Source organism: Oncorhynchus gorbuscha, linkage group LG15 (assembly GCF_021184085.1).
Source record: "Oncorhynchus gorbuscha isolate QuinsamMale2020 ecotype Even-year linkage group LG15, OgorEven_v1.0, whole genome shotgun sequence".
Taxonomy (NCBI): Eukaryota; Metazoa; Chordata; class Actinopteri; order Salmoniformes; family Salmonidae; genus Oncorhynchus; species Oncorhynchus gorbuscha.
The window spans coordinates 77,856,273-77,878,432 of NC_060187.1; the positions used below are offsets into that span (position 1 = coordinate 77,856,273).

Genomic DNA, 22,160 nt, shown 5'->3' on the forward strand with positions numbered 1-22,160 from the left:
CAAATGTTCTATAGGATTGAGGTCAGGGCTTTGTGATGGTCACTCCAATACCTTGACATTGTTGTCCTTAAGCCATTGTGCCACAACTTTGGAAGTATGCTTGGGGTCATTGTCCATTTGGAAGACCCATTTGCGACCAAGCTTTAACTTCCTGACTGATGTCTTGAGATGTTGCTTGGGATGGTGTTCTTCGGCTTGCAAGCTTCCCCCTTTTTCCTCCAAACATAACGATGGTCATTATGGCCAAACAGTTCTATTTTTGTTTCATTTCTACAAAAAGTACGATCTTTGTCCCCATGTGCAGTGGTAAACCCTAGTCTGGCTTTTTTATGATGGTTTTGGAGCAGTGGCTTCTTCCTTGCTGAGCGGCCTTTCAGGTTATGTCGATATAGGACTCGTATTATAGTAGATATAGATACTTTTGTATCCGTTTCCTCCAGCATCTTCACAAGGTCCTTTACTGTTGCTCTAGGATTGATTTGCACTTTTTGTAGCAAAGTACGTTCATCTCTAGGAGACAGAACACGTCTCCGTCCTGGGCGTTATTACGGCTGCATGGTCCCATGGTGTTTATACTTGGGTACTAAGGATGAACCAGACTTGTGGAGGTCTACAATTTGTTTTCTGAGGTCTTGGCTGATTTCTTTTGATTTTCCCATGATGTCAAGCAAAGAGACACTTGAGTTTGAAGGTAGGCCTTGCAATACATCCACAAGTACACCTCCAATTGACTCAAATGATAACAATTAGCCTATCAGAAGCTTCTAATGCTATGACATTTTCGGGAATTTTCCAAGCTGTTTAAAGGCACAGTCAACTTAGTGTATGTAAACTTCTGACCCATTGGAATTGTGATACAGTGAATTATAAGTTAAATAATCTGTCTGTAAACAATTGTTGGATAAATTCCTTGTATCATGCACAAAGTAGATGTCCTAACCGACTTGTGAAATTTGTGGAGTGGTTGAAAAACAAGTTTTAATTACTCCAATCTAAGTGTATATAAACTTCCAACTTCAACTGTAGTTTAAGACATGCATATCATTTTTTCATGGTTTCAAAACCTGTAATTCACAACCTATATAATCGTTCAGAGAAAGCCTTGGAAACCCTTCTACAATATTGAGGTGTGACCAGCAGCCTGCACCTGTTTCAACAACTTCCTCATCAAACAAGAAAAAGAAAAACACAAATGAAATGGACTCCATTTGGTTGTTGATAAAGATATAGTGTTTGTGAAGGAATCCTTGTGTTCTATTATTGAGTTATTAAATATTGTTTATCTGAGGTTTTGTATTCAAAGTCAAGCATCTTTCAATGTCAATGAAGACAAACAAAAATGGATTGTACATCTACATTCTACTGAATAATAACATTGTGTATGTTGAATTAACAGAGAGGAAATCTACTCCTCAGCTGTAGCGATTTCACCCCATCTACAAATAGATGACAAGTGGAGAAAATAAAACAAGTTTTCCTCAGTAATTGTTTACATTCGTGACGTGTACGAGTTTGACTTATTACAGATGTAGAATCTTAATTTGAGCTAGGACAAAATCCTGCAGCAACAGGAAATGTGATTTATTATGTGGATTATAATTCATGGCCATTTTTGTATGGGTTGATGCATTTTTCATTAGGGAAAATCAAGTCTGAAATTTCTAAGCGGAAATTACAAACTTTAGAAGCCCTTTTAGAACAGGATAATTCTCGGCAACAAAGGTGATCAAATTAAGATCCTACATCTGTACATGTCATTATTACTTTTCTGTTACATATAATACTCGTATTATTGCTGTTACTGCTGTATTATTGAATATACATATTTGCTTTGCTCTTTCTTTATAACGGCTAACTTTTAAGCTCAAAAATAGGTTAGGCCATATCAAGCACCGTGTCAGATAGCTTTTCAGCATCAGTATTTAGTACTTCTATAACAATGTTTCAGCAATATTTCTCAAAGTTAATTCAGACTGCTTGTTTTCAGTTGCTTTGGCACTCAAGTAGCAAACACAAATGATCTCAGCAGGTCATCAATCTATCCATCTATTCATTAATCTGTCCATCTATCTATCCGTACTGTACATTCATCTGTCTGTCTGTGTATTTGTTCATCTGTGGACATTCTGTCTTTTATAGCCTGTTCATCAATCTTCCATTTCTCTCTGATACAATACTACTGATGCATTGAGTCCTTACCAACCAGATCAGACATAGAAATACGAGAGCACAGAACAGATACATAGATCTCGCCTATCTAACTTATCATAACTAGCCTACCCATCTCCCTGCTGGAGGACAGAGTAGCAGGGCTTTCTCTGCTCTCTGCTGCTGGAAACTAAACAAAACATCAGTATACATTAGACAGCTCGTAGGTATAATAACACTTGGGTGTCAATGCCCTTTGTCATATGTATCCCTCTCCCTGTGTCAGTGACAGAGACACACAGAGATCAGAGCAAGGCCCCAGAGCTGCCCTCAGATCAGCTTTAACAGAGTATTTACACTATTCACACTGCACTACCACATATAGGGCCGACACAGAGCCTATGACTAGCCTGGTACCAGATCAGTATGTGCTCTAGCGAACTTCTTTCACCATAGATGCCATGACAAAAGTCAAAGTCCCTGATAGAAGTGGATCAGTGGCAGAGATGACCTCTCTGGAGTCACATAGAAAAGCAAATGGCATGACAACGATAGTTAGAGGAGTTGACTAAAGCACATATACAGATCGGGAACCAGGCTAGGCTATGGTCATCACTAGTTTACACAACCACAAAGTCATAAACCCTGTCTATTTCTACAATTTATCTTCTTAAAATCTGACCCTAAACTTAACCACACTGCTAACCTTCGATATAGCCTATTATGACTTTGTGGCCGTGTTATCTAGTGGAAACCCCTAGGCTACGGCTGCATTCTAAAACAAAAATCTCTGCTCTCGCTCTCCCCCCTCTCCTCTTGTTGACTCTGGTTACAGTCTCCTATTTACTTTACTCGACACAGTAAAATGGTATTACATTATAATTACAATAAAACTACTTTTGGGGTTCTTTGGGATTCAGTGAAACAAGCACTACGATGTAACATTCAGTACCAGGTAGTTAGTTACCAGTTGTGTTGAAGAAAGAATACAATGTTACACAATGTTATCCAATAATTCCTTAGTAAATACCAGGTAAGTGAAACAGGACGGTAAAATAATGTTACCATGACACCCTGTCTGGTGTCAACAAAAGGGCAGCGAGACAGGCAGGCTTTTGTTTCAAAATGTGACTCATGAGTGCAGAATCACACACACAGGATATCAGTGACTGCATCTTAGAGTTTAGTTTACGATTGGACTTTTTCTAGTTTTCATCGATACCTATGAATGAAGTATAGATGTCTTGATAAAATGAGTGATTTGATATTATTTTAGTCCGTTTGAATAACTATGACACAGTACAGTATATTTCTGTTTTGTTGCTAATAAAGTGATACATCTGGAGTTTTTCTCTCTTGCCAATTGGGCTTTGCTTTGTTTAATGGTGCGTTCGTAAACTCTCTGGCTATCGACTCCGATTTCAAAGCACTCTCACCTGAGTGTGCCAGAGCGCAGAATAACTGATGACTTTACCAGCGCTCAACACCCGTTGAATATGGCCGGTGTCAGTAAACATCGGCAAAAAGCTTCATTAAATTGTTGCCAGCATCACAGTTAGTCACCAGAGCTCTGGATAACATGTAAACAGCCAAACCAGCTCTACTAGGGTGAGTAAAATGGTCAGAGTGAGGTGCTCTCATTTTTGTCTGGAAGTAGCTAGCCAACGTTAGCCAGTTAGCTTGGGTGCTTGACCGCCATTGTGAGGTCAGAAGGCTCGGATCAACCCTACTCCTCGGCCGGAGCGTCCAGCATGCGCTCTGGACGCTCCAAGAGCGAAACACGCCAAATTTAACAACGGACAATCTGACAAAGCTTTGAATTTACGAACGCACAGAGCGCACTCTGACACTCCAGAGTGAATTTACGAACACACCCTAAGGCTTATATTTACTGTGTTATACTTCTAGGTGAGTTTGACTGAGTCTGAAAACAACCCTCAATGTTGCAACAGGACAGCACACTGTTAGAATGATCACGAATGTATTGGTGTGGTGTGTTTATCATTATGGCTGTGTGGAAATGGATCATGCTATAGGAGTTATTACCATGGTTCTCTGTAGTACCAACAACTACCTTAAGAGTACACGCTAGCCTACAACTCATATGAGTTCATTCAAATATTGCTCATAGGTTGCTATGAGGTATTCTCAATTCAAGTTGTGTATTTCAACCCATTACCTCGTTACCGTTGCTCTGTTAAACAGAGGATTCTTATGTACAGACTTCCATGGTGCTAGTAATACCACTTTCCAGTAGAGGGGACTAAAAGCTGTTGGAAACACACAACACTACACCGTAGCAAAAAACAGATAGATCTGCAACTTTCCTATTTTGAGGTATGTGAATGAAGATAGCATGAAGAAAATTAAAAATAGATGAATAAGCATCTAGTGTTTAGAATGTAAACGTGGTACAGTGCTTGGATGGTATGAAGGTCATATGATGGAGGTGGTCTTGATAGGTCATGATCTGGGAGGAGAGTTGGAGAGAAGAGGCGACGCTGTTGTCCCTTCCTTCTTAGCCTGGTCAACGCTCTCCTCACCAGCCACAGGAGAGCCAGGCTTACTATAAATAGAGCGAGAGAAAGAGAGAAAGAGCGAGAGAGAGAAAGAAGATCATTTTGGGGGGAATGCATCATTTAGACAATAACAGGTATACAGTAGGCACAAGAATGCGTTTCAAACTTGGTCAAATAAAATGTACAGATTAGTGTAAACTACTGTAGGTCATTAAAAGTAAGCCAAAGAGAAACCGTGAGAGAGAGAAGTGAATGCCGGTGGCAGGGAGTGAGGGAGTGAGTGTACCTGTCCCCACTCTGGGTGATGAGTCTCCTGCAGGTCTCCATCTGCACATCCAGGCCTCTCTTCATAGAACACATCTCCATGTATTCATGTAGGTGACGGTTCATATCACTCTTAGCTGTAGCCAAGTCATACTGGGGAGAAACACATCACTCTTAGCTGAAGCCGAGTCATACTGGGGAGAAACACATCACTCTGAGCTGTAGCCGAGTCATACTGGGGAGAAACACATCACTCTTAGCTGTAGCCAAGTCATACTGGGGAGAAACACATCACTCTTAGCTGTAGCCGAGTCATACTGGGGAGAAACACATCACTCTTAGCTGTAGCCGAGTCATACTGGGGAGAAACACATCACTCTTAGCTGTAGCCAAGTCATACTGGGGAGAAACACATCACACTTAGCTGTAGCCGAGTCATACTGGGGAGAAACACATCACTCTTAGCTGTAGCCGAGTCATACTGGGGAGAAACACATCACTCTTAGCTGTAGCCAAGTCATACTGGGGAGAAACACATCACTCTTAGCTGTAGCCGAGTCATACTGGGGAGAAACACATCACTCTTAGCTGTAGCCACGTCATACTGGGGAGAAACACATCACTCTTAGCTGTAGCCGAGTCGTACTGAGGAGATACACATCACTCTTAGCTGTAGCCGAGTCATACTGGGGAGAAACACATCACTCTTAGCTGTAGCCGAGTCATACTGGGGAGAAACACATCACTCTTAGCTGTAGCCGAGTCACACTGGGGAGAAACACATCACTCTTAGCTGTAGCCGAGTCATACTGGGGAGAAACACATCACTCTTAGCTGTAGCCGAGTCATACTGGGGAGAAACACATCACTCTTAGCTGTAGCCGAGTCATACTGGGGAGAAACACATCACTCTTAGCTGTAGCCGAGTCATACTGGGGAGAAACACATCACTCTTAGCTGTAGCTGAGTCATACTGGGGAGAAACACATGGTCAACCACTAACATAGCCCAAGACACACTGTCTCACACCCCCCCCCAACAAACCTCAATCTGGTCGATGGTCTCTTGGTATTCTTTCTCCCTGGATTTGAATAAGTCCTCAGTGTCATTAATCACCTTCTCCAGACACTGGTCTTCCTGCTGAGAGGGAGAGAGGAAAGGAGGAAGAGCGAGAGAGAGGGAAGGAAGGAGGGAGAGAGAGGGAAGGAGGAAGGAGGGGGCGAGAGACAAGGAAGGAGACGGAGAGAGGGGGAGATGGAGAGAGGGAAGAAAAATACATGGAAGTGATAAATTAAAGAGTACGGTGATAGAATGACAGAGGAGAAAGACTGTGTTTCTTTATGAAGATGTGTCTGTGTGTGTGTTTGAGTATTGGTTGTTTATGAAGATGTGTCTGTGTGTGTATTGGTTGTTTATGAAGATGTGTCTGTGTGTGTCTGTGAGTATTGGTTGTTTATGAAGATGTGTCTGTGTGTGTGTGTGTGTGTGAGAATTCGTTGTTTATGAAGATGTGTGTGTGTGTATTGATTGTTTATGAAGATGTGTGTGTGTATTGGTTGTTTATGAAGATGTGTGTGTGTATTGGTTGTTTATGAAGATGTGTGTGTGTGTGTGCATTGGTTGTTTATGAAGATGTGTGTGTGTGTGTGTATTGGTTGTTTATGAAGATGTGTGTGTGTGTGTATTGGTTGTTTATGAAGATGTGTCTGTGTGTGTGTTTGAGTATTGGTTGTTTATGAAGATGTGTGTGTGTGTGTGTATTGGTTGTTTATGAAGATGTGTGTGTGTGTGTGTGTATTGGTTGTTTATGAAGATGTGTGTGTGTGTGTGTATTGGTTGTTTATGAAGATGTGTCTGTGTGTGTGTGTGTATTGGTTGTTTATGAAGATGTGTCTGTGTGTGTATTTGAGTATTGGTTGTTTATGAAGATGTGTCTGTGTGTGTGAGTATTGGTTGTTTATGACACATCGCTGAGGTAATCTACTGATGTAATCAGCTAATTAAATTACAGTAAGGCCTTTTTATTTACCTCAGAGTGACAAGACACAGTGTTAAAAATATATCTTCTGACTGGTAACTGGAAAACAGATACTAACTAGTGTGTGTGTGTGTGTGTGTGTGTGTGCGTGTGTGCGTGTGTGTGTGTGTGTGTGTGTGTGTGTGTGTGTGTGTGTGTGTGTGTGTGTGTGTGTGTGTGTGTGTGTGTGTGTGTGTGTGTGTGTGTGTGTGTGTGTGTGTGTGTGTGTGTGTGTGTGTGTGTGTGTGTGTGTGTGTGGACACAAGCCTCCAGGCATGCAGTCATTAGTGAAAAGCTTTTGGAGTGTGTAAGCGTGTTGGGGAAAATAATCGCCTGCTAAAATATATTTCCCAGAGGAGTGAAGGTCAGCGCCCTGGGACAGTTTAAACCACTAGCACCACTGAAATCAGACAGCCAGGCCAAATGCCTGTGAGCAATAAACCCTGTTATCAGCCATCACCACATCCCTCACCCGAATTCTGTCTAGCTCTATTCAAAACCAATTCCTGGAAAATACAATTGACAAAGCTGTAAACTGAGTAACTGTGAATATAGAAGCTCCTGATAAATATCTATGGGCTGTTGTATAGCCTATGCAAATATCTGTACAAATCATTAAAACAATATAACTAATTGGACAAAGGTATTGCACTAAGTCATCAATTTGTACTTATGAGAAGCCCCATAGAGTTACTATGGAATACCTAAACATCAACATTCTAAAGCGCACCATACCTCTCCTGGCTGGTGGGTGGTCTCTGGAGCCAGAGTGCATCCTGGGAAGTCCTCCCACAGCAGCAGAGTCTCCTCTGTCTCCTCCCAGGCCAAGCTGTCACAGTCATCTTCAAACTCACACTCCCGCCTGCAACACACATAAATGTTTGTTTATTAACAATTGTTTGGCCTCTGGAGAAAATGCACATGGAAGCTTCCATCTTATCAGTCTAATACCTTTACTATGGTAGAGTATTGACAGTGTAGAAGCTGGTTGTACCTGTAGACGCCTGATAAGAGAAACTGCACATGTAACAAACACCAGTCCTGTAATGTTACTCACAGCTGGTTGAGCATCCTCTGCATTTCCTCGTTGATCTGATTGGCTGACGAGCCACAGAGCTCCTCCTCTCTGGGCAGGCCCCCATCACTCTCCGAGGTGCTGATAGTCTCATCACCCTCACTACTGTTGACGGACAGCGGGGTCTGTTTCCGGGGGCGACAGTTGATGGCAGAATGGGTGTTAGGGACCTAGGAGTGGAAAGAGAGACTTAGACAGACAAACAGATAGACAAAGCAAGACAGACACAGACAGACTGACACAGACAGACACCGTCAGAGACAGAAAGACAGACAGACTACCTGATACATCTGGATGACATCCTCACAGTTCCTCTGCTGGGCCACGTCACACAGGCGAGCCGTGATGTCGATGCGTCTACAGATGTCCATGTCCACCTTCATGGCCTTCTCCTGGATCTTACTGTCCAGATCAGACATGTTCTACACAGAAAGAGAGATGGTTATGGTCTCCTAGTAACAGTTATCATCCTAACCAGACCAGGAGTAATCTCTGTGTAGAGTGTGAGAAACAGACTGGGGGACCCAGTGGGACAGGAGAATGAACCAGACAATATTGAGAGTGAAAAGGGTCATCGATGAGCAGATGATTTGTGTGCAGTCAGATCAGGACAGTATGAGGCTGTGTGTGTATATGGGAGAAAGATGTATACCAGTTGTTGATGATGGCTCTGTTAGGTGTGAATGGCAACATGAGATGGCGCTGATAGAGAGGGCAGCTTCGCTTCAAGTCCTTAGGAAACTGAGCAGTATTTGGGTTTTTTATGCATTACTTCTTACAGTGTTAGCCCAGAAAACCTTAAGTGTTATTACATACAGCCGGGAAGAACTATTGGATATCAGAGAGACATCAACTTACCAGCACAACCAGCACTACAACCAGGAATATGACTTTCCCAAAGCGGATCCTTTGTCTGCAACTCTCAGGGCATTTGAACTGATTCCAGAGGCAGACCCAAAACAACGCCATCAGAGGAAAGGGTGTCGGAGCGGTCTTCTAGTGAGGCTTCGGATACGTGCATAGCACCCACCGCTTCCGAGTATATTCCTCACTAACGTCTAGTCCCCAGTTAACAAAGTCGACAAAATTAGGGCAAGAGTTTCTTTCAAAAGAGATATCCGGGATTGTAACATATACTGTTTCACGGAGACATGGCCAACGGGATTTTCAGTGCATCGCGCCGACAGGAACAAACATCTCTCTGATAAGAAGAAGGGCGGCGTGTATGTTTCATGATTAACGATTCATGGTGTAATTGTAAGAACATAAGTCCTTTTGTTCACCTGACCTAAAATTTCTCACAATCAAATGCAGACCATATTGTCTCTCAAGAGAACTCTCCTTGGTTATCGTCACAGCCATGTATATCGCCCTGCAAGCGGATACCAAGACGGCCATCAAGGAACTTCACAGGACTTTATGCAAACTGGAAACTATATATCCTGAGGCTGCATTTATTGTAGCTGGGGATTTTAACAAAGCTAATCTGAGAACAAGGCTACTTAAATTCTATCAGCATATCGATTGCAGTACAGGAGCGAGTAACACGCTCGACCACTGCTACTCTAACTTCTGCAATGCATACAAGGCCCTCCCCTGCCCTTCTTTTGGCAAATCCGACCATGACTCCATCTTGTTGCTCCCCTCCTACAGGCAGAAACTAAAACAGGAAGCGCCCGTGCTTAGGTCTATCCAACGCTGGTCTGACCAATTGGATTCCACGCTTCAAGATTGCTCAGATCACATGGACTGGCTTATGTTCCGGGTAGCCTCAGACAATAACATTGACGTACACGCTGACAAGGTGAGCGAGTTTATAAGGAAGTGTATAGGAGATGTTGTACCCACTGTGACTAAAACTTTCCCTAACCAGAAACAATGGATTGATCGCAGCATTCGCTCAAAACTGAAAGCACGTACCACCGCATTTAATCATGGCAAAGCGACTGGAAACATGGCCAAATACAAACAGTGTAGTTATTCCCTCCGTAAGGCAATCAAACAAGCAAAGCGTCAGTATAGAGACAGTATAGAGACCACCTTCAACAGCTCAAACACGAGACGCATGTGGCAGGGTCTACAGTCAATCAGCGATTACAAAAATAAAACCAGCCCCGTCGCAAACATTGACGTCTTGCTCCCAGACAAATTAAAACACATTTTTGCACATTTTGAGGACAATAAAATGCCACCAACACAGCCCACTACCAAAGACTGTGGGCTCTCCTTCTCCGTGGTCAATGTGAGTAAAACATTTAAACGTGTTAAACCTTGCAAGGCTTCCGGCCCAGACGGCATCCCTAGCCGCGTCCTCAGAGCATGCGCAGACCAGCTGGCTGGTGTTTTTACGGACATATTCAATCAATCCCTATACCAGTCTGCTGTCCCCACATGCTTCAAGATGTCCACCATTGTTCCTGTACCCAAGAAAGCAAAGATAACTGAACTAAATGACTACCGGCCCATAGCACTCACTTCTGTCATCATGAAGTGCTTTGAGAGACTAGTCAAGGATCATATCACTTCCAACCTACAGGTCACCCTAGACCCACTCCAATTTGCTTACCGCCGCAATAGGCCCACAGACGATGCAATCGCCATCACACTGCCCTATCCCGTCTGGACAAGAGGAATACCTACATAAGAATGATGTTCATTGACTACAGCTCAGCATTTAACACCATAGTACCCTCCAAACTCATCATTAAGCTTGAGACCCTGGGTCTCGACCCCGCACTGTTCAACTGGGTCCTGGCCTTCCTGACGGGCCGCCCCCCAGGTGGTGGAGGTAGGAAACAACATCTCCACACCGCTGATCCTCAACACTGGGGCCACACACAGGTGCGTTCTTAGCCCTCTCCTGTACTCCCTGTTCTCCCATGACTGCGTGGCCATGCACGCCTCCAACTCAAATGATCAAGTTTGCAGATGACACTACAGTGGTAGGCTTGATTATCAACACCGACAAGACAGCCAACACTGAGGAGGTGAGGGCCCTCGGAATGTGGTGTCAGGAAAATAACCTCTCACTCAATGTCAGCAAAACAAAAGAGAGGATTGTGGACTGCAGGAATCAGCAAAGGGAGCATCCCCCTATCCACATCGACAGAACAGTAGTGGAGAAGCTGGAAAGTGAAGGTCCTCTGTGTATATGTCACCGACAAACTGAAATGGTCCACGCACACAGACAGTGTGGTGAAGAAGGCGCAATATCGCCTCTTCAACCTCAGGAGGCTGAACAAATGTTGGCTTATCACCGAAAGCCCTCAATAACTTTTACAGGTGCACAATTGAGAGCATCCTGTCGGGCTGTATCACCGCCTGGTACACTAACTGCACCACCCACAACCACAGGGCTCTCCAGTGAGAGGTGCGGTCTGCACACCGGATCACCGGGGGCAAACTACCTGCCCTCCAGGACACCTACAGCACCCGATGTCACAGGAAGGCCATAAAGATCATCAAGGACAACAACCACCCAAGCCACTGCCTGTTCACCCCGCTATCATCCAGAAGGAGAGGTCAGTACAGGGGCATCAAATCTGGGACAGAGAGATTGGAAAACAGCTTCTATCTCAAGGCCATCAGATTGTTAAACAGCCACCACTAGCAAAGAGAGGCGGCTGCCTACCTACAGACTTGATATCATTGGCCACTTTAACAAATGGAACACTAGTCACTTTAATAATGCCACTAAGAATGTTTACATATCTGCATTACTCATCTCATATGAATATACTGTATCCTTCACTATCTATTCTTTACCATCTATTGCATCTTAGCCACTCTGTCACTGCTCATCCATATATTTTATGCTTATATATTATTATCCCATTACTTTCCTAGATTGTGTGTATTAGGTTTTGTTGTGGAATTTGTTATATATTAGGTTTTGTTGGGGAATTGTTAGATATTACCTGTTAGATACTGCTGCACTGTCGGATCTAGAAGCATAAGCATTTCTCTACACTCGCAATAACATCTGCTAACCATGTGTATGTGACCAATACAATTGGATTGGATAAGAGAAGGTGCATATTGAGAGGAACTTTGTGGATGTAGACTCACGTTGCTCATGAGGCCTTTGAAGAGCACCAGTTCAGACTTCAGCTGCTGCAATCTGACAGCCAACTCATCCTGACAGCCCTCGCTCTCCTGGAGGTCCTACAAACAAAACACACACATAATCATGAGATGCATGTCCATGCACACAGGTACACTCACACACACAAACGCACACAGGCCTGCACAAACACACACACAACCCCACCACTCACACACATCCTGTAAACCAGCTCAGCCCCTACTTTCTGGATAAGGCCAGATTATAAACTCAGCAAAAAAAAGAAACGTCCTTCCACTGTCAACTGCGTTTATTTACAGCAAACTTAACATGTGTAAATATTTGTATGAACATAACAAGATTCAAAAACTGAGACATAAACTGAACAAGTTCCACAGAAATGTGACTAACAGACATGGAATAATGTGTCCCAAAGAGGGGGGGGGTCAAAATCAAAAGTAACAGTCAGTATCTGGTGTGGCCACCAGCTGCATTAAGTACTGCAGTTCATCTCCTACTCATGGACTGCACCAGATTTGCCTGTTCTTGCTGTGAGATGTTACCCCACTCTTCCACCAAGGCACCTACAAGTTCCCTGACATTTCTGGGGGGAAATGTCCCTAGCCCTCACCCACCGATCCAACTGGTCCCAGACGTGCACAATGGGATTGAGATCTGGGCTCTTCGCTGGCCATGGCAGAACACTGACATTCCTGTCTTGCAGGAAATCACGCACAGAACGAGCAGTATGTCTGGTGGCATTGTCATGCTGGAGGGTCATGTCATCATGAGCCTGCAGGAAGTAGACCACATGCGGGAGCAGGATGTCTTCTCTGTAACGCACAGCGTTGAGATTGCCTGCAATGACAACAAGCTCTGTCCGATGATGCTGTGACACACCGCCCCAGACCATGACGGACTCTCCACCTCCAAATGGATCCCGCTTCAGAGTACAGGCTTCGGCGTAATGCTCATTCCTTCGACGATAAATGCGAATCCGACCATCACTCCTGGTGAGACAAAACCGCAACTCGTCAGTGAAGAGCACTTTTTGCCAGTCCTGTCTGGTCCAGCGACAGTGGGTTTGTGCCCATAGGCAACATTGTTGCCAGTGATGTCTGGTGAGGACCTGCCTTACAACAGGCCTACAAGCCCTCAGTCCAGCCCCTCTCAGCCTATTGCGGACAGTCTGAGCACTGATGGATGGATTGTGAGTTCCTGGTATAACTCGGGCAGTTTTTGTTGCCATCCTGTACCTGTCCTGCAGCTGTGATGTTCGGATGTACCGATTCTGTGTAGGTGTTGTTACACATTACACATACTATTTATTGCCCTGGCCACATCTGCAGTCCTTATGCCTCCTTGCAGCATGTCTAAGGCACATTCACGCAGATGAGCAGGGACCCTGGGCATCTTTCTTTTGGTGTTTTTCAGAGTCAGTAGAAAGGCCTCTTTAGTGTCCTAGCTGTGACCCTAATTGCCTACCGTCTGTAAGCTGTTAGTGTCTTAACGACCGTTCCATGTTCATTAATTGTTAATGTTTCATTGAATAAGCATGGGAAACAGTGTCTAAACCCTTGACAATGAAGATCTGTGAAGTTATTTGGATTTTTACTAATTATCATTGAAAGACAGGGTCCTGTAAAAGGGGCGTTTCTTTTTTTGCTGAGTTTATATTGACCATCTCAGGGTAGGGCCAAACAGTAAAACATTCTATATTGACCAACTCAGGGTAGGGCCAAACAGTAAAACATTCTATATTGACCATCTCAGGGTAGGGCCAAACAGTAAAAGATTCTATATTGACCATCTCAGGGTAGGGCCAAACAGTAAAACATTCTATATTGACCATCTCAGGGTAGAGCCAAACAGTAAAACATTCTATATTGACCATCTCAGGGTAGGGCCAAACAGTAAAACATTCTATATTGACCATCTCAGGGTAGGGCCAAATAGTAAAACATTCTATATTGACCATCTCAGGGTAGGGCCAAACAGTAAAACATTCTATATTGACCAACTCAGGGTAGGGCCAAACAGTAAAACATTCTATATTGACCATCTCAGGGTAGGGCCAAACAGTAAAACATTCTATATTGACCATCTCAGGGTAGGGCCAAACAGTAAAACATTCTATATTGACCATCTCAGGGTAGAGCCAAACAGTAAAACATTCTATATTGACCATCTCAGGGTAGGGCCAAACAGTAAAACATTCTATATTGACCAACTCAGGGTAGGGCCAAACAGTAAATTTAAGTCTTGACTCAAATGCACTTTAAATCCAAAGTAAAACACTATAATCTGTCCATGATGATTATATATTCTTTATAGTGTAAGGATAGATGTTCTTACCCTAAGTCTTACTACAAATCCAAAGTACAACACACAAACATACAGTACAAACAGATTATACATTGACAACCCTGCCTACTTAATCTCACAAGTGCCTTGGATCATATTGTTGATCTAATTCTCCCTCTTTTCTCTGAAGTATTTGATTCCATAAACTACTAGCCATAATATTTTTCTTCCTGAGATGTCTTGACATAAAAGTTGATTGTGTCTGTGGTGCAAATGAAATAGGGTAACTTGACTTGACTCATCCCTGAGTGTTTCTTTGTGTAACTCTTGTACATTGTTCTGCATGGATAGTTGAATGTAAAGTGGAACTTTGCTGCATACCATGTGGTCTCCTGTTGGCTCAACAGAGCCTGTCTAACTGGGTTAGGTAGATGTCCCCTGCAGTTGCATCCTCAGACAACAAACCTGAGAAACCAGAGCCCCACCTGGCTCAGCATTATATGCTCACCGATGGCAAGATGGCGCCGACAGACATGGCAGCTCTGCTTCTAGCTCCTTAGCAACTTTGCAGTATTGTTTTTTGTGTGTTATTTCTTACAGACGGAAAGAACTTTTGAATATCAGAGTGGTGGTAACTCACCAGCATTACGACCAGGAATACGACTTTCCCAATTTGGATTATATGTTGGTAACCCCCAGGGAAATTGATCTTATCCCAGAGGCTGCTACAAGATGCCGCCGTCAGAGAAGTGTAGACTTCAAGTCTGACTCAGGAGGAGTGCACACCATCCACCGCTTCCGAGTATATTACTTGCTAATGTTTAGTCCCTGGACAATAAAGTAGACGAGCTCAGGGCGAGGATCTCCACCAGAGAGACATCAGGGACTGTAACATACTCTGTTTCACGGAATCAAGGCTCTCTCCGGATATACTGTCCCGGTCAATACAGCCAGCTGGGTTCTCAGTACATCGTGTACACAGAAATAGAGAACTCTCCAGGAAGAAGAAAGCGGGGGTGTATGTTTCATGATTAACTACTTATGGTATGATTGTGATAATGTACAGAAACTCAAGTCTTTTTGTTCATCAGACCTAGATTTCCTCACAATCAAATGCCGACTGTATTACCTACCAAGAGAATTCTCTTCAGTTATGCTCACAGCCATGTACATTCCCCCTCAAGCCAATACCACGGCGGCCCCTAGTCCAACGCAATAACGACCTGCCTCTTGTTGCATTCCACAAGGAGACTGCCTGTTACGTGAATGCAGTAAGCCAAGGTAAGTTGCTAGCTAGCATTAAAATGATCTTACAAAAAACAATCAATCAATCATAATCACTAGTTAACTACACATGGTTGATGATATTACTAGATATTATCTAGTGTGTCATGCATTGCGTATAATCTGACTGAGCATACAAGCATACAAGTATCTAAGTATCTGACTGAGCAGTGGTAGGCAGAAGCAGGCGCGTAAACATTCATACAAACAGCACTTTCGTGCGTTTTGCAAGCAGCTCTTCGTTGTGCGTCAAGCATTGCGCTGTTTATGACTTCCAGCATATCAACTCCCGAGATGAGGCTGGTGTAACCGAAGTGAAGTGGCTGACTAGTTAGCGCGCGCTAATAGCGTTTCAAACGTCACTCGCTCGCTCTGAGCCTTGGAGTGGTTGTTGCCCTTGCTCGGCATAGGTAACGCTGCTTCGAGGGTGGTGTCGTGGAGGATCGTTACAAAATATAACACTTACAAGAACTTGTGAATTCAATATAGGCTTTTAATACAAACATATCAGAAGCCTAGATGGTCTGCAGAACACACCCTTTTCCAGAGCACTGGCTCTGTATTTATACACATACAACATATGAGTCCATCCCACATGCAAATGAAGTTACTTCCCTCAGTCCATCTGCCACCATTATCTTTCAATCTGTGCATCCTGCTTGTTCACGCCCAATAACGCCCATATCTGCTTTTAGTTAAGTTATAATGGTGACAGGACCTCTTCATGTCCCAAAAATAATACATACCCACCTTATCCTATGGGCCCCTTATGTTTAGCTTGGTGTGTTCTTTGGTATGTCTGTCCTTATTAAGACTAGTAGACTATGTGTCTCTTCTCTTCCTGTCCTAAAAATATATGTCCTGTCTATAGTCCATCCGTTGGTCATTTGGCTGACCCCCTCCTTTGTGTGTCCCTCTGACCTTGGCATGTCCAGCTGTCCTATGCTCTCATGGCCTTACTTTGGTTTCCTGTCCTCTACAATAGACAATGCATTTTACCCTAAACATAATGCATTTTATGGCTTTGGCCATTACGTCTGTTATTTCTTGGTTTCCTGTTTTTACCAGAATGGCAAATGCACTCTAAGTGTATCTTCCTCTTCTGGTCTAATGTACACCTTTGCTCTACAGCCCTATATGTACAAAGAGAAAACCAGTCAAATGGACGTCTTGCTCCTGGACAAGCTAAACACCTTCTTCGCCTGCTTTGAGGATAACACAGTGCCACCAACACAGCCCGCTCCCAAGGACTGTGGAAGTGCACTGCCCGAACTTCAAGGACATCACCCACCCTAGCCATGGCCTGTTCACCCGCTATTGTCCAGAGGGCGATGTCAGGATGATAGCGGGGTGAACAGGCCGTGTCTCGGGTGGTTGATGTTCTAGATGATCTTTTTGGCCTTCCTGTGACATTGGGTGTTGTAGGTGTCCTGGAAGGCAGGCACCCTCTGGAGAGTCCTGCGATTGCGAGCAGTGCACTTCCGGTCACAAGACGCAGGCTTCCTTATTGTCCCTAGAATTTCCAAGCAAACAGCTGGATGCAGGGCTTTCTCCCATGGAGCTCAATTTTTATGGAATGGTCTACCTATCCATGTGAGAGACGCAGACTCAGTCTCGACCTGTAAGTCTTTATTGAAGACTCATCTCTTCAGTAGGTCCTATGATTGAGTGTAGTCTGGCCCAGGGGTGTGAAGTTGAACGGCAAGGCACTGGAGCGACGAACCGCCCTTGCTGTCTCTGCCTGGCCGGTTCCCCTCTCTCCACTGGGATTCTCTGCCTCTAACCCTATTACGGGGGCTGTCCCTAGGAGTGGTGCGTCACTTGAGTGGGTTGAGCCACTGACGTGATCTTTCTGTCCGGGTTGGCACCCCCCTCGGGTTCGTCCCCTATGGGAGATCTTCATGGGCTATACTCGGCCTGGTCTCAGGGTAGTAGGTTGGTGGTTGAAGATATCCCTCTAGACGTGTGGGGGCTGTGCTTTGGCAAAGTGGGTGGGTTATATCCTGCCTGGTTGGCCCTGTCCGGGGGTATCATCGGACGGGGCCACAGTGTCTCACGACCCCTCCTGTCTCAGCCTCCAGTATTTATGCTGCAATAGTTTGTGTCGGGGGGCTAGAGTCAGTCTGTTATATCTGGAGGATTTATCCTGTCTTATCCGGTGTCCTGTGTGAATGTAAGTATGGTCCCTTTAACTCTTTCTTTCCTCTCTGAGGACTTGAGCCATAGGACCATGCCTCAGGACTACCTGGCCTGATGACTCCTTGTGGTCCCCAGTTCACCTGCTGTTGATCCAGTTTCAACTGTTCTGCCTGCGGATATGGAACCCTGACCTGTTGACCGGACGTGCTACCTTGTCCCAGACCTGCTGTTTTCAACTCTCTCTACCGTATCTGCTGTATCTAACTCTGAAAGATTGGCTATGAAAAGCCAACTGACATTTACTCCTGAGGTGCTGACCTGTTACACCCTCTACAACCACTGTGATTATTATATGACCCTGCTGGTCATCTATGAACGTTTGAACATCTTGGGCATGTTCTGTTATAATCTCCACCCGGCACAGCCTGATGAGGACTGGCCACCCCTCAGAGCCTGGTTCCTCTCTAGGTTTCTTCCTATGTTCCTGCCTTTCCAGGGAGTTTTTCCTAACCACCATGCTTCTACATCCTCATTGCTTGCTGTTTGGGGTTTTAGGCTGGGTTTCTGTACAGCACTTTGTGACATCGGCTGATGTAAAAAGGTCTTTATAAATACATTTGAATGATTGATTGAGTACAGGTGCATCAAAGCTGTTTTTCAGTTTCTTGGTCCCAGTTATCTCAAGGCCATCAGACTGTTAAATAGCCATCACTTGCCGGCTACCAACAGGTTACTCAACCCTGCACCTTAGAGGCTGCTATCCAATATACATAGACATGGAATCACTGGTCACTAATAAATGTTTGCATACTGTTTGACTCATTTCAGACCAAACCAGATGCGAAGGCGTATCGCTGCAGAATGCTGTGGTAGCCATGCTGGTTAAGTATCCCTTGAATTCTAAATAAATCACAGACAGTGTCACCAGCAAAGCACCCCCACACCATCACACCTCCTCCTCCCTACTTTACGGAGGGAAATACGGAGATCATCCTTTCACCCACACAGCGGTTGGAACCAAACATGTCAAATTTGGACTCTAGACCAAAGGACAAATTTCCACCGGTCGAATGTCCATTGCACGTGTTTCTTGGCCCAAGCAAGTCTCTTCTTCTTATTGGTGTCCTTTAGTAGTGGTTTCTTACTTTAGATTTGTGTGAATTGTCGTGAATTGTTAGATATTACTATTACAATATTTATCTCCACCCGCAATAACATCTGCTTAATATGTATGTGACCAATACAATTTGGAAGTAGGACGTCAAATGCCTTTCAGATGTAACTGTCTGATGGGGACCAACGGGGCCATTTTGAGGAGTTGATATTGTTGCTGTAATTCAATCATGCTGAATGTGTGTAAGTAGCACCACCCGTTCCTCAAATAGTTAACCATTTGGCTGTCTGATCATGACTGTCAGCTGCTTTCTGTAACACGTATGACGAACGTCATGGGAGGAGCATCTAACTAGTAGGTTAGGGATGTATACATAGCCTACAGTACAATTATGTTAGCGGTTTATAAACATACATATTAGGTTTATAAACATATATTAGGTTAGTGGTTTGCACACTATTCAACCAAGCTGTTTCATACAAGCAATTGTAGTATTAGGTTGTTTTGCATGCGTCAGGGCAATGTCAATGTGTCAACACCGCCAGAACCTGATGACACAGCGTCAGAGACAACACTGCGCCTCTGGCCTCGCGCCCTAAGTTAGTGTATAGATCAGTGAGGAGGGCCTTTGTGTCTACAAGCATTGAGCTCCTAAACATTTCAATGTAATGTCTTGTTGTCATGTTTGATATGCTGACATGGCTTTGTTCTTATCCCTGCAAATCAACAGACATTTACCCCCTATGTATCAATCATTAAGAGAGGTCAGGCACACACACACACACACACACAGTTACCTCCTGTAGGTCTTCCATCTTCTGCTGCATGTCCACTCTAACAGTGTACTCCTCCTCCCACCTACACAGCAAAATATAATGTGAAGTAAATTACACAGTAAAATGGCAACATCATAATAATAACTATTAACTGTGTGTGTGTGTGTGTGTGTGTGTGTGTGTGTGTGTGTGTGTGTGTGTGTGTGTGTGTGTGTGTGTGTGTGTGTGTGTGTGTGTGTGTGTGTGTGTGTGTGTGTGTGTGTGTGTGTGTGTGTGTGTGTGTGTGTGTGTGTGTGTGTGTGTGTGTGTGTGTGTGTGTGTGTGTGTGTGTGAAACCCCTGGTCCATGAATCTGGGCAGCACCATCCATCTAGTGAACAGTAATCTCATTAAAAGCCTGTACAGTTGACATTTTAGAACTACGATGGCTGATTCAGTGACTCAACACACCACACAGACCACACAGCCATGCTTAAAATGCACAATACTGCGACATGTCGGAGCCTTTACCAATCTGCTCTTAAAACAAATAGGAGGTTATATAGTGTACAGAGAGACGTTTTTTGTGCCATTGTGCACACTGTTGTGATTGAGATAGATGGGTAAGGTGAGAGTGAGGGAGGGGGAGAGAGTGAGGGAGAGAGTGAGGGAGAGAGCGAGGGAAAGATGAGCTGAGCTCTCTTTGGAAAGATGAGCTGAGCTCTGGGGGAGAGAGAGAGGTGTGGGGGAAGGGGGTTGAGGAGAAGCCACCTGAGAGGGAGAGATGTTTTCCAGAGAGTGGAGCTTGCATTGCAGATACTAGATGTGGAGGGGAAGGAGAGTGGCCGCATGCAGTTGGGGCAGAGAGAGAGAGTGATGTGGGGGAAGGGGGTTGAAGAGAGGAGAGTGGAGCTTGCAGTGGAGAGCATGTGGGAGAGAGGGAGAGAGATGTGGAGGGGGAAGGAGGTTGATGTGGGGGAAGGGGGTTGAGAGGAGAGTGGAGCTTGCAGTGGAGAGCATGTGAGAGAGGGAGAGAGATGTGGGGGAAGGGGGTTGAAGAGAGGAGAGTGGAGCTTGTAGTGGAGAGCATGTGAGAGAGGGAGAGAGATGTGGGGGAAGGGGGTTGAAGAGAGGAGAGTGGAGCTTGCAGTGGAGAGCATGTGAGAGAGGGAGAGAGATGTGGGGGAAGGGGGTTGAAGAGAGGAGAGTGGAGCTTGCAGTGGAGAGCATGTGAGAGAGGGAGGGAGATGTGGGGGAAGGGGGTTGATGTGGGGGAAGGGGTTGAAGAGGAGGAGAGTGGAGCTTGCAGTGGAGAGCATGCTTGCAGTGGAGAGCATGGGAGGGAGATGTGGGGAAGGGGGTTGAAGAGAGGAGAGTGGAGCTTGCAGTGGAGAGCATGAGAGAGAGAGAGAGAGAGAGAGAGAGAGAGAGAGAGAGAGAGAGAGAGAGAGAGAGAGAGAGAGAGAGCAAATTTGGTATAGATCAGACATAACCTAACCCACTCTAGTCAATTAATTAAAACAGGAACATTTCACATCTGGTTGGAAATAAATAGGGAAATGATCTCAGAGAAAATGGTTGTCCTGTGTGGTACACAGGTACACCTGTCTCCCCCATACATTAATGATGACACCTTCTCCATCCTAGAGGGGGAGATCAACCCTTTCCAGGCCCAGAGACATGTACTAGTCTGTGGCGACCTAAAGCCAGAACCCGACACTCTTAGCAGACTGGGAGACAAATACCTACTTGGAGGTGACAGCATTCCCTCCCCAATATGCCCCCTAGACACAACTGACAAAACAACCAACAAAAACAGGTCACAACTCCTGCAGCTCTGTTGCACGCTGGGTCTAGACAGAGTCAATGGTAGGCTTCGAGGGGACTCCTACTGTAGGTACACCTACAGCGCATCTCTTGGCAGTAGTACTACAGGACTACTTTATCACCGACCTCAACCCAGTGTCTCTCGGAACAATCACAGTCATTCCACTGAGACCCCTATCAGATCACAGCAAAATCACAATCTTCTTGAACAGAGCAATACTCAACTAAGGCATTGAAGCTGAACAAACTACATGCTTTTAAGAAATGCTATAGATGGAAGGGGGGTAGTGTAGAAAACAAAAAACGATTGGCCAACAACAAATCCAATCCCTCCTAGACAATTTCCAGGACAAAATGTTTCCCTGCATTAGTGAAGGTGTAAAAGTAGCCATAGGATGCCTGAACACTACATTTGATCTATCAGCTAACATATCAAATTTAGAAAACTAAAAACAATTAGAAATGGTTTGATGAAGAACGCAAAAACCTAAGAAAGAAATTGAGAAACCTATCCAACCAAAAACACAGAGACCCAGAAAACCTTAGCTTCCGCCTTCAAGATGGTGGAACACTAAAATAATACAGAAATACACTAAGAAAAAAGAAGGAACATCATTTCAGAAATCAGCTCAATGAAACTGAAGATTCCATA

The 22,160-nt window shown here is 44.5% G+C and overlaps 1 protein-coding gene across 4 annotated transcripts in view; it reads right to left on the reverse strand.

Annotated features, from left to right (window-relative positions):
* Positions 1–4,510: 4,510 nt before the first annotated feature.
* LOC123998109 (non-homologous end joining factor IFFO1-like) overlaps positions 4,511–22,160 on the reverse strand; it is a 28,641-nt gene continuing 10,991 nt past the window's right edge. The window contains exons 2-9 of one of the 4 annotated variants that reach the window (XM_046303027.1): positions 19,725–19,785; positions 12,092–12,187; positions 8,305–8,445; positions 8,006–8,148; positions 7,684–7,810; positions 5,976–6,071; positions 4,954–5,084; positions 4,511–4,714 (exon numbers count right to left, since the gene is read on the reverse strand). In XM_046303027.1, the coding sequence (XP_046158983.1) occupies positions 4,612–4,714; positions 4,954–5,084; positions 5,976–6,071; positions 7,684–7,810; positions 8,006–8,148; positions 8,305–8,445; positions 12,092–12,187; positions 19,725–19,785 (898 nt within the window). In that variant the 3' untranslated portion in view covers positions 4,511–4,611. The other 3 variants (XM_046303026.1, XM_046303025.1, XM_046303028.1) reach the window with 3 other exon arrangements.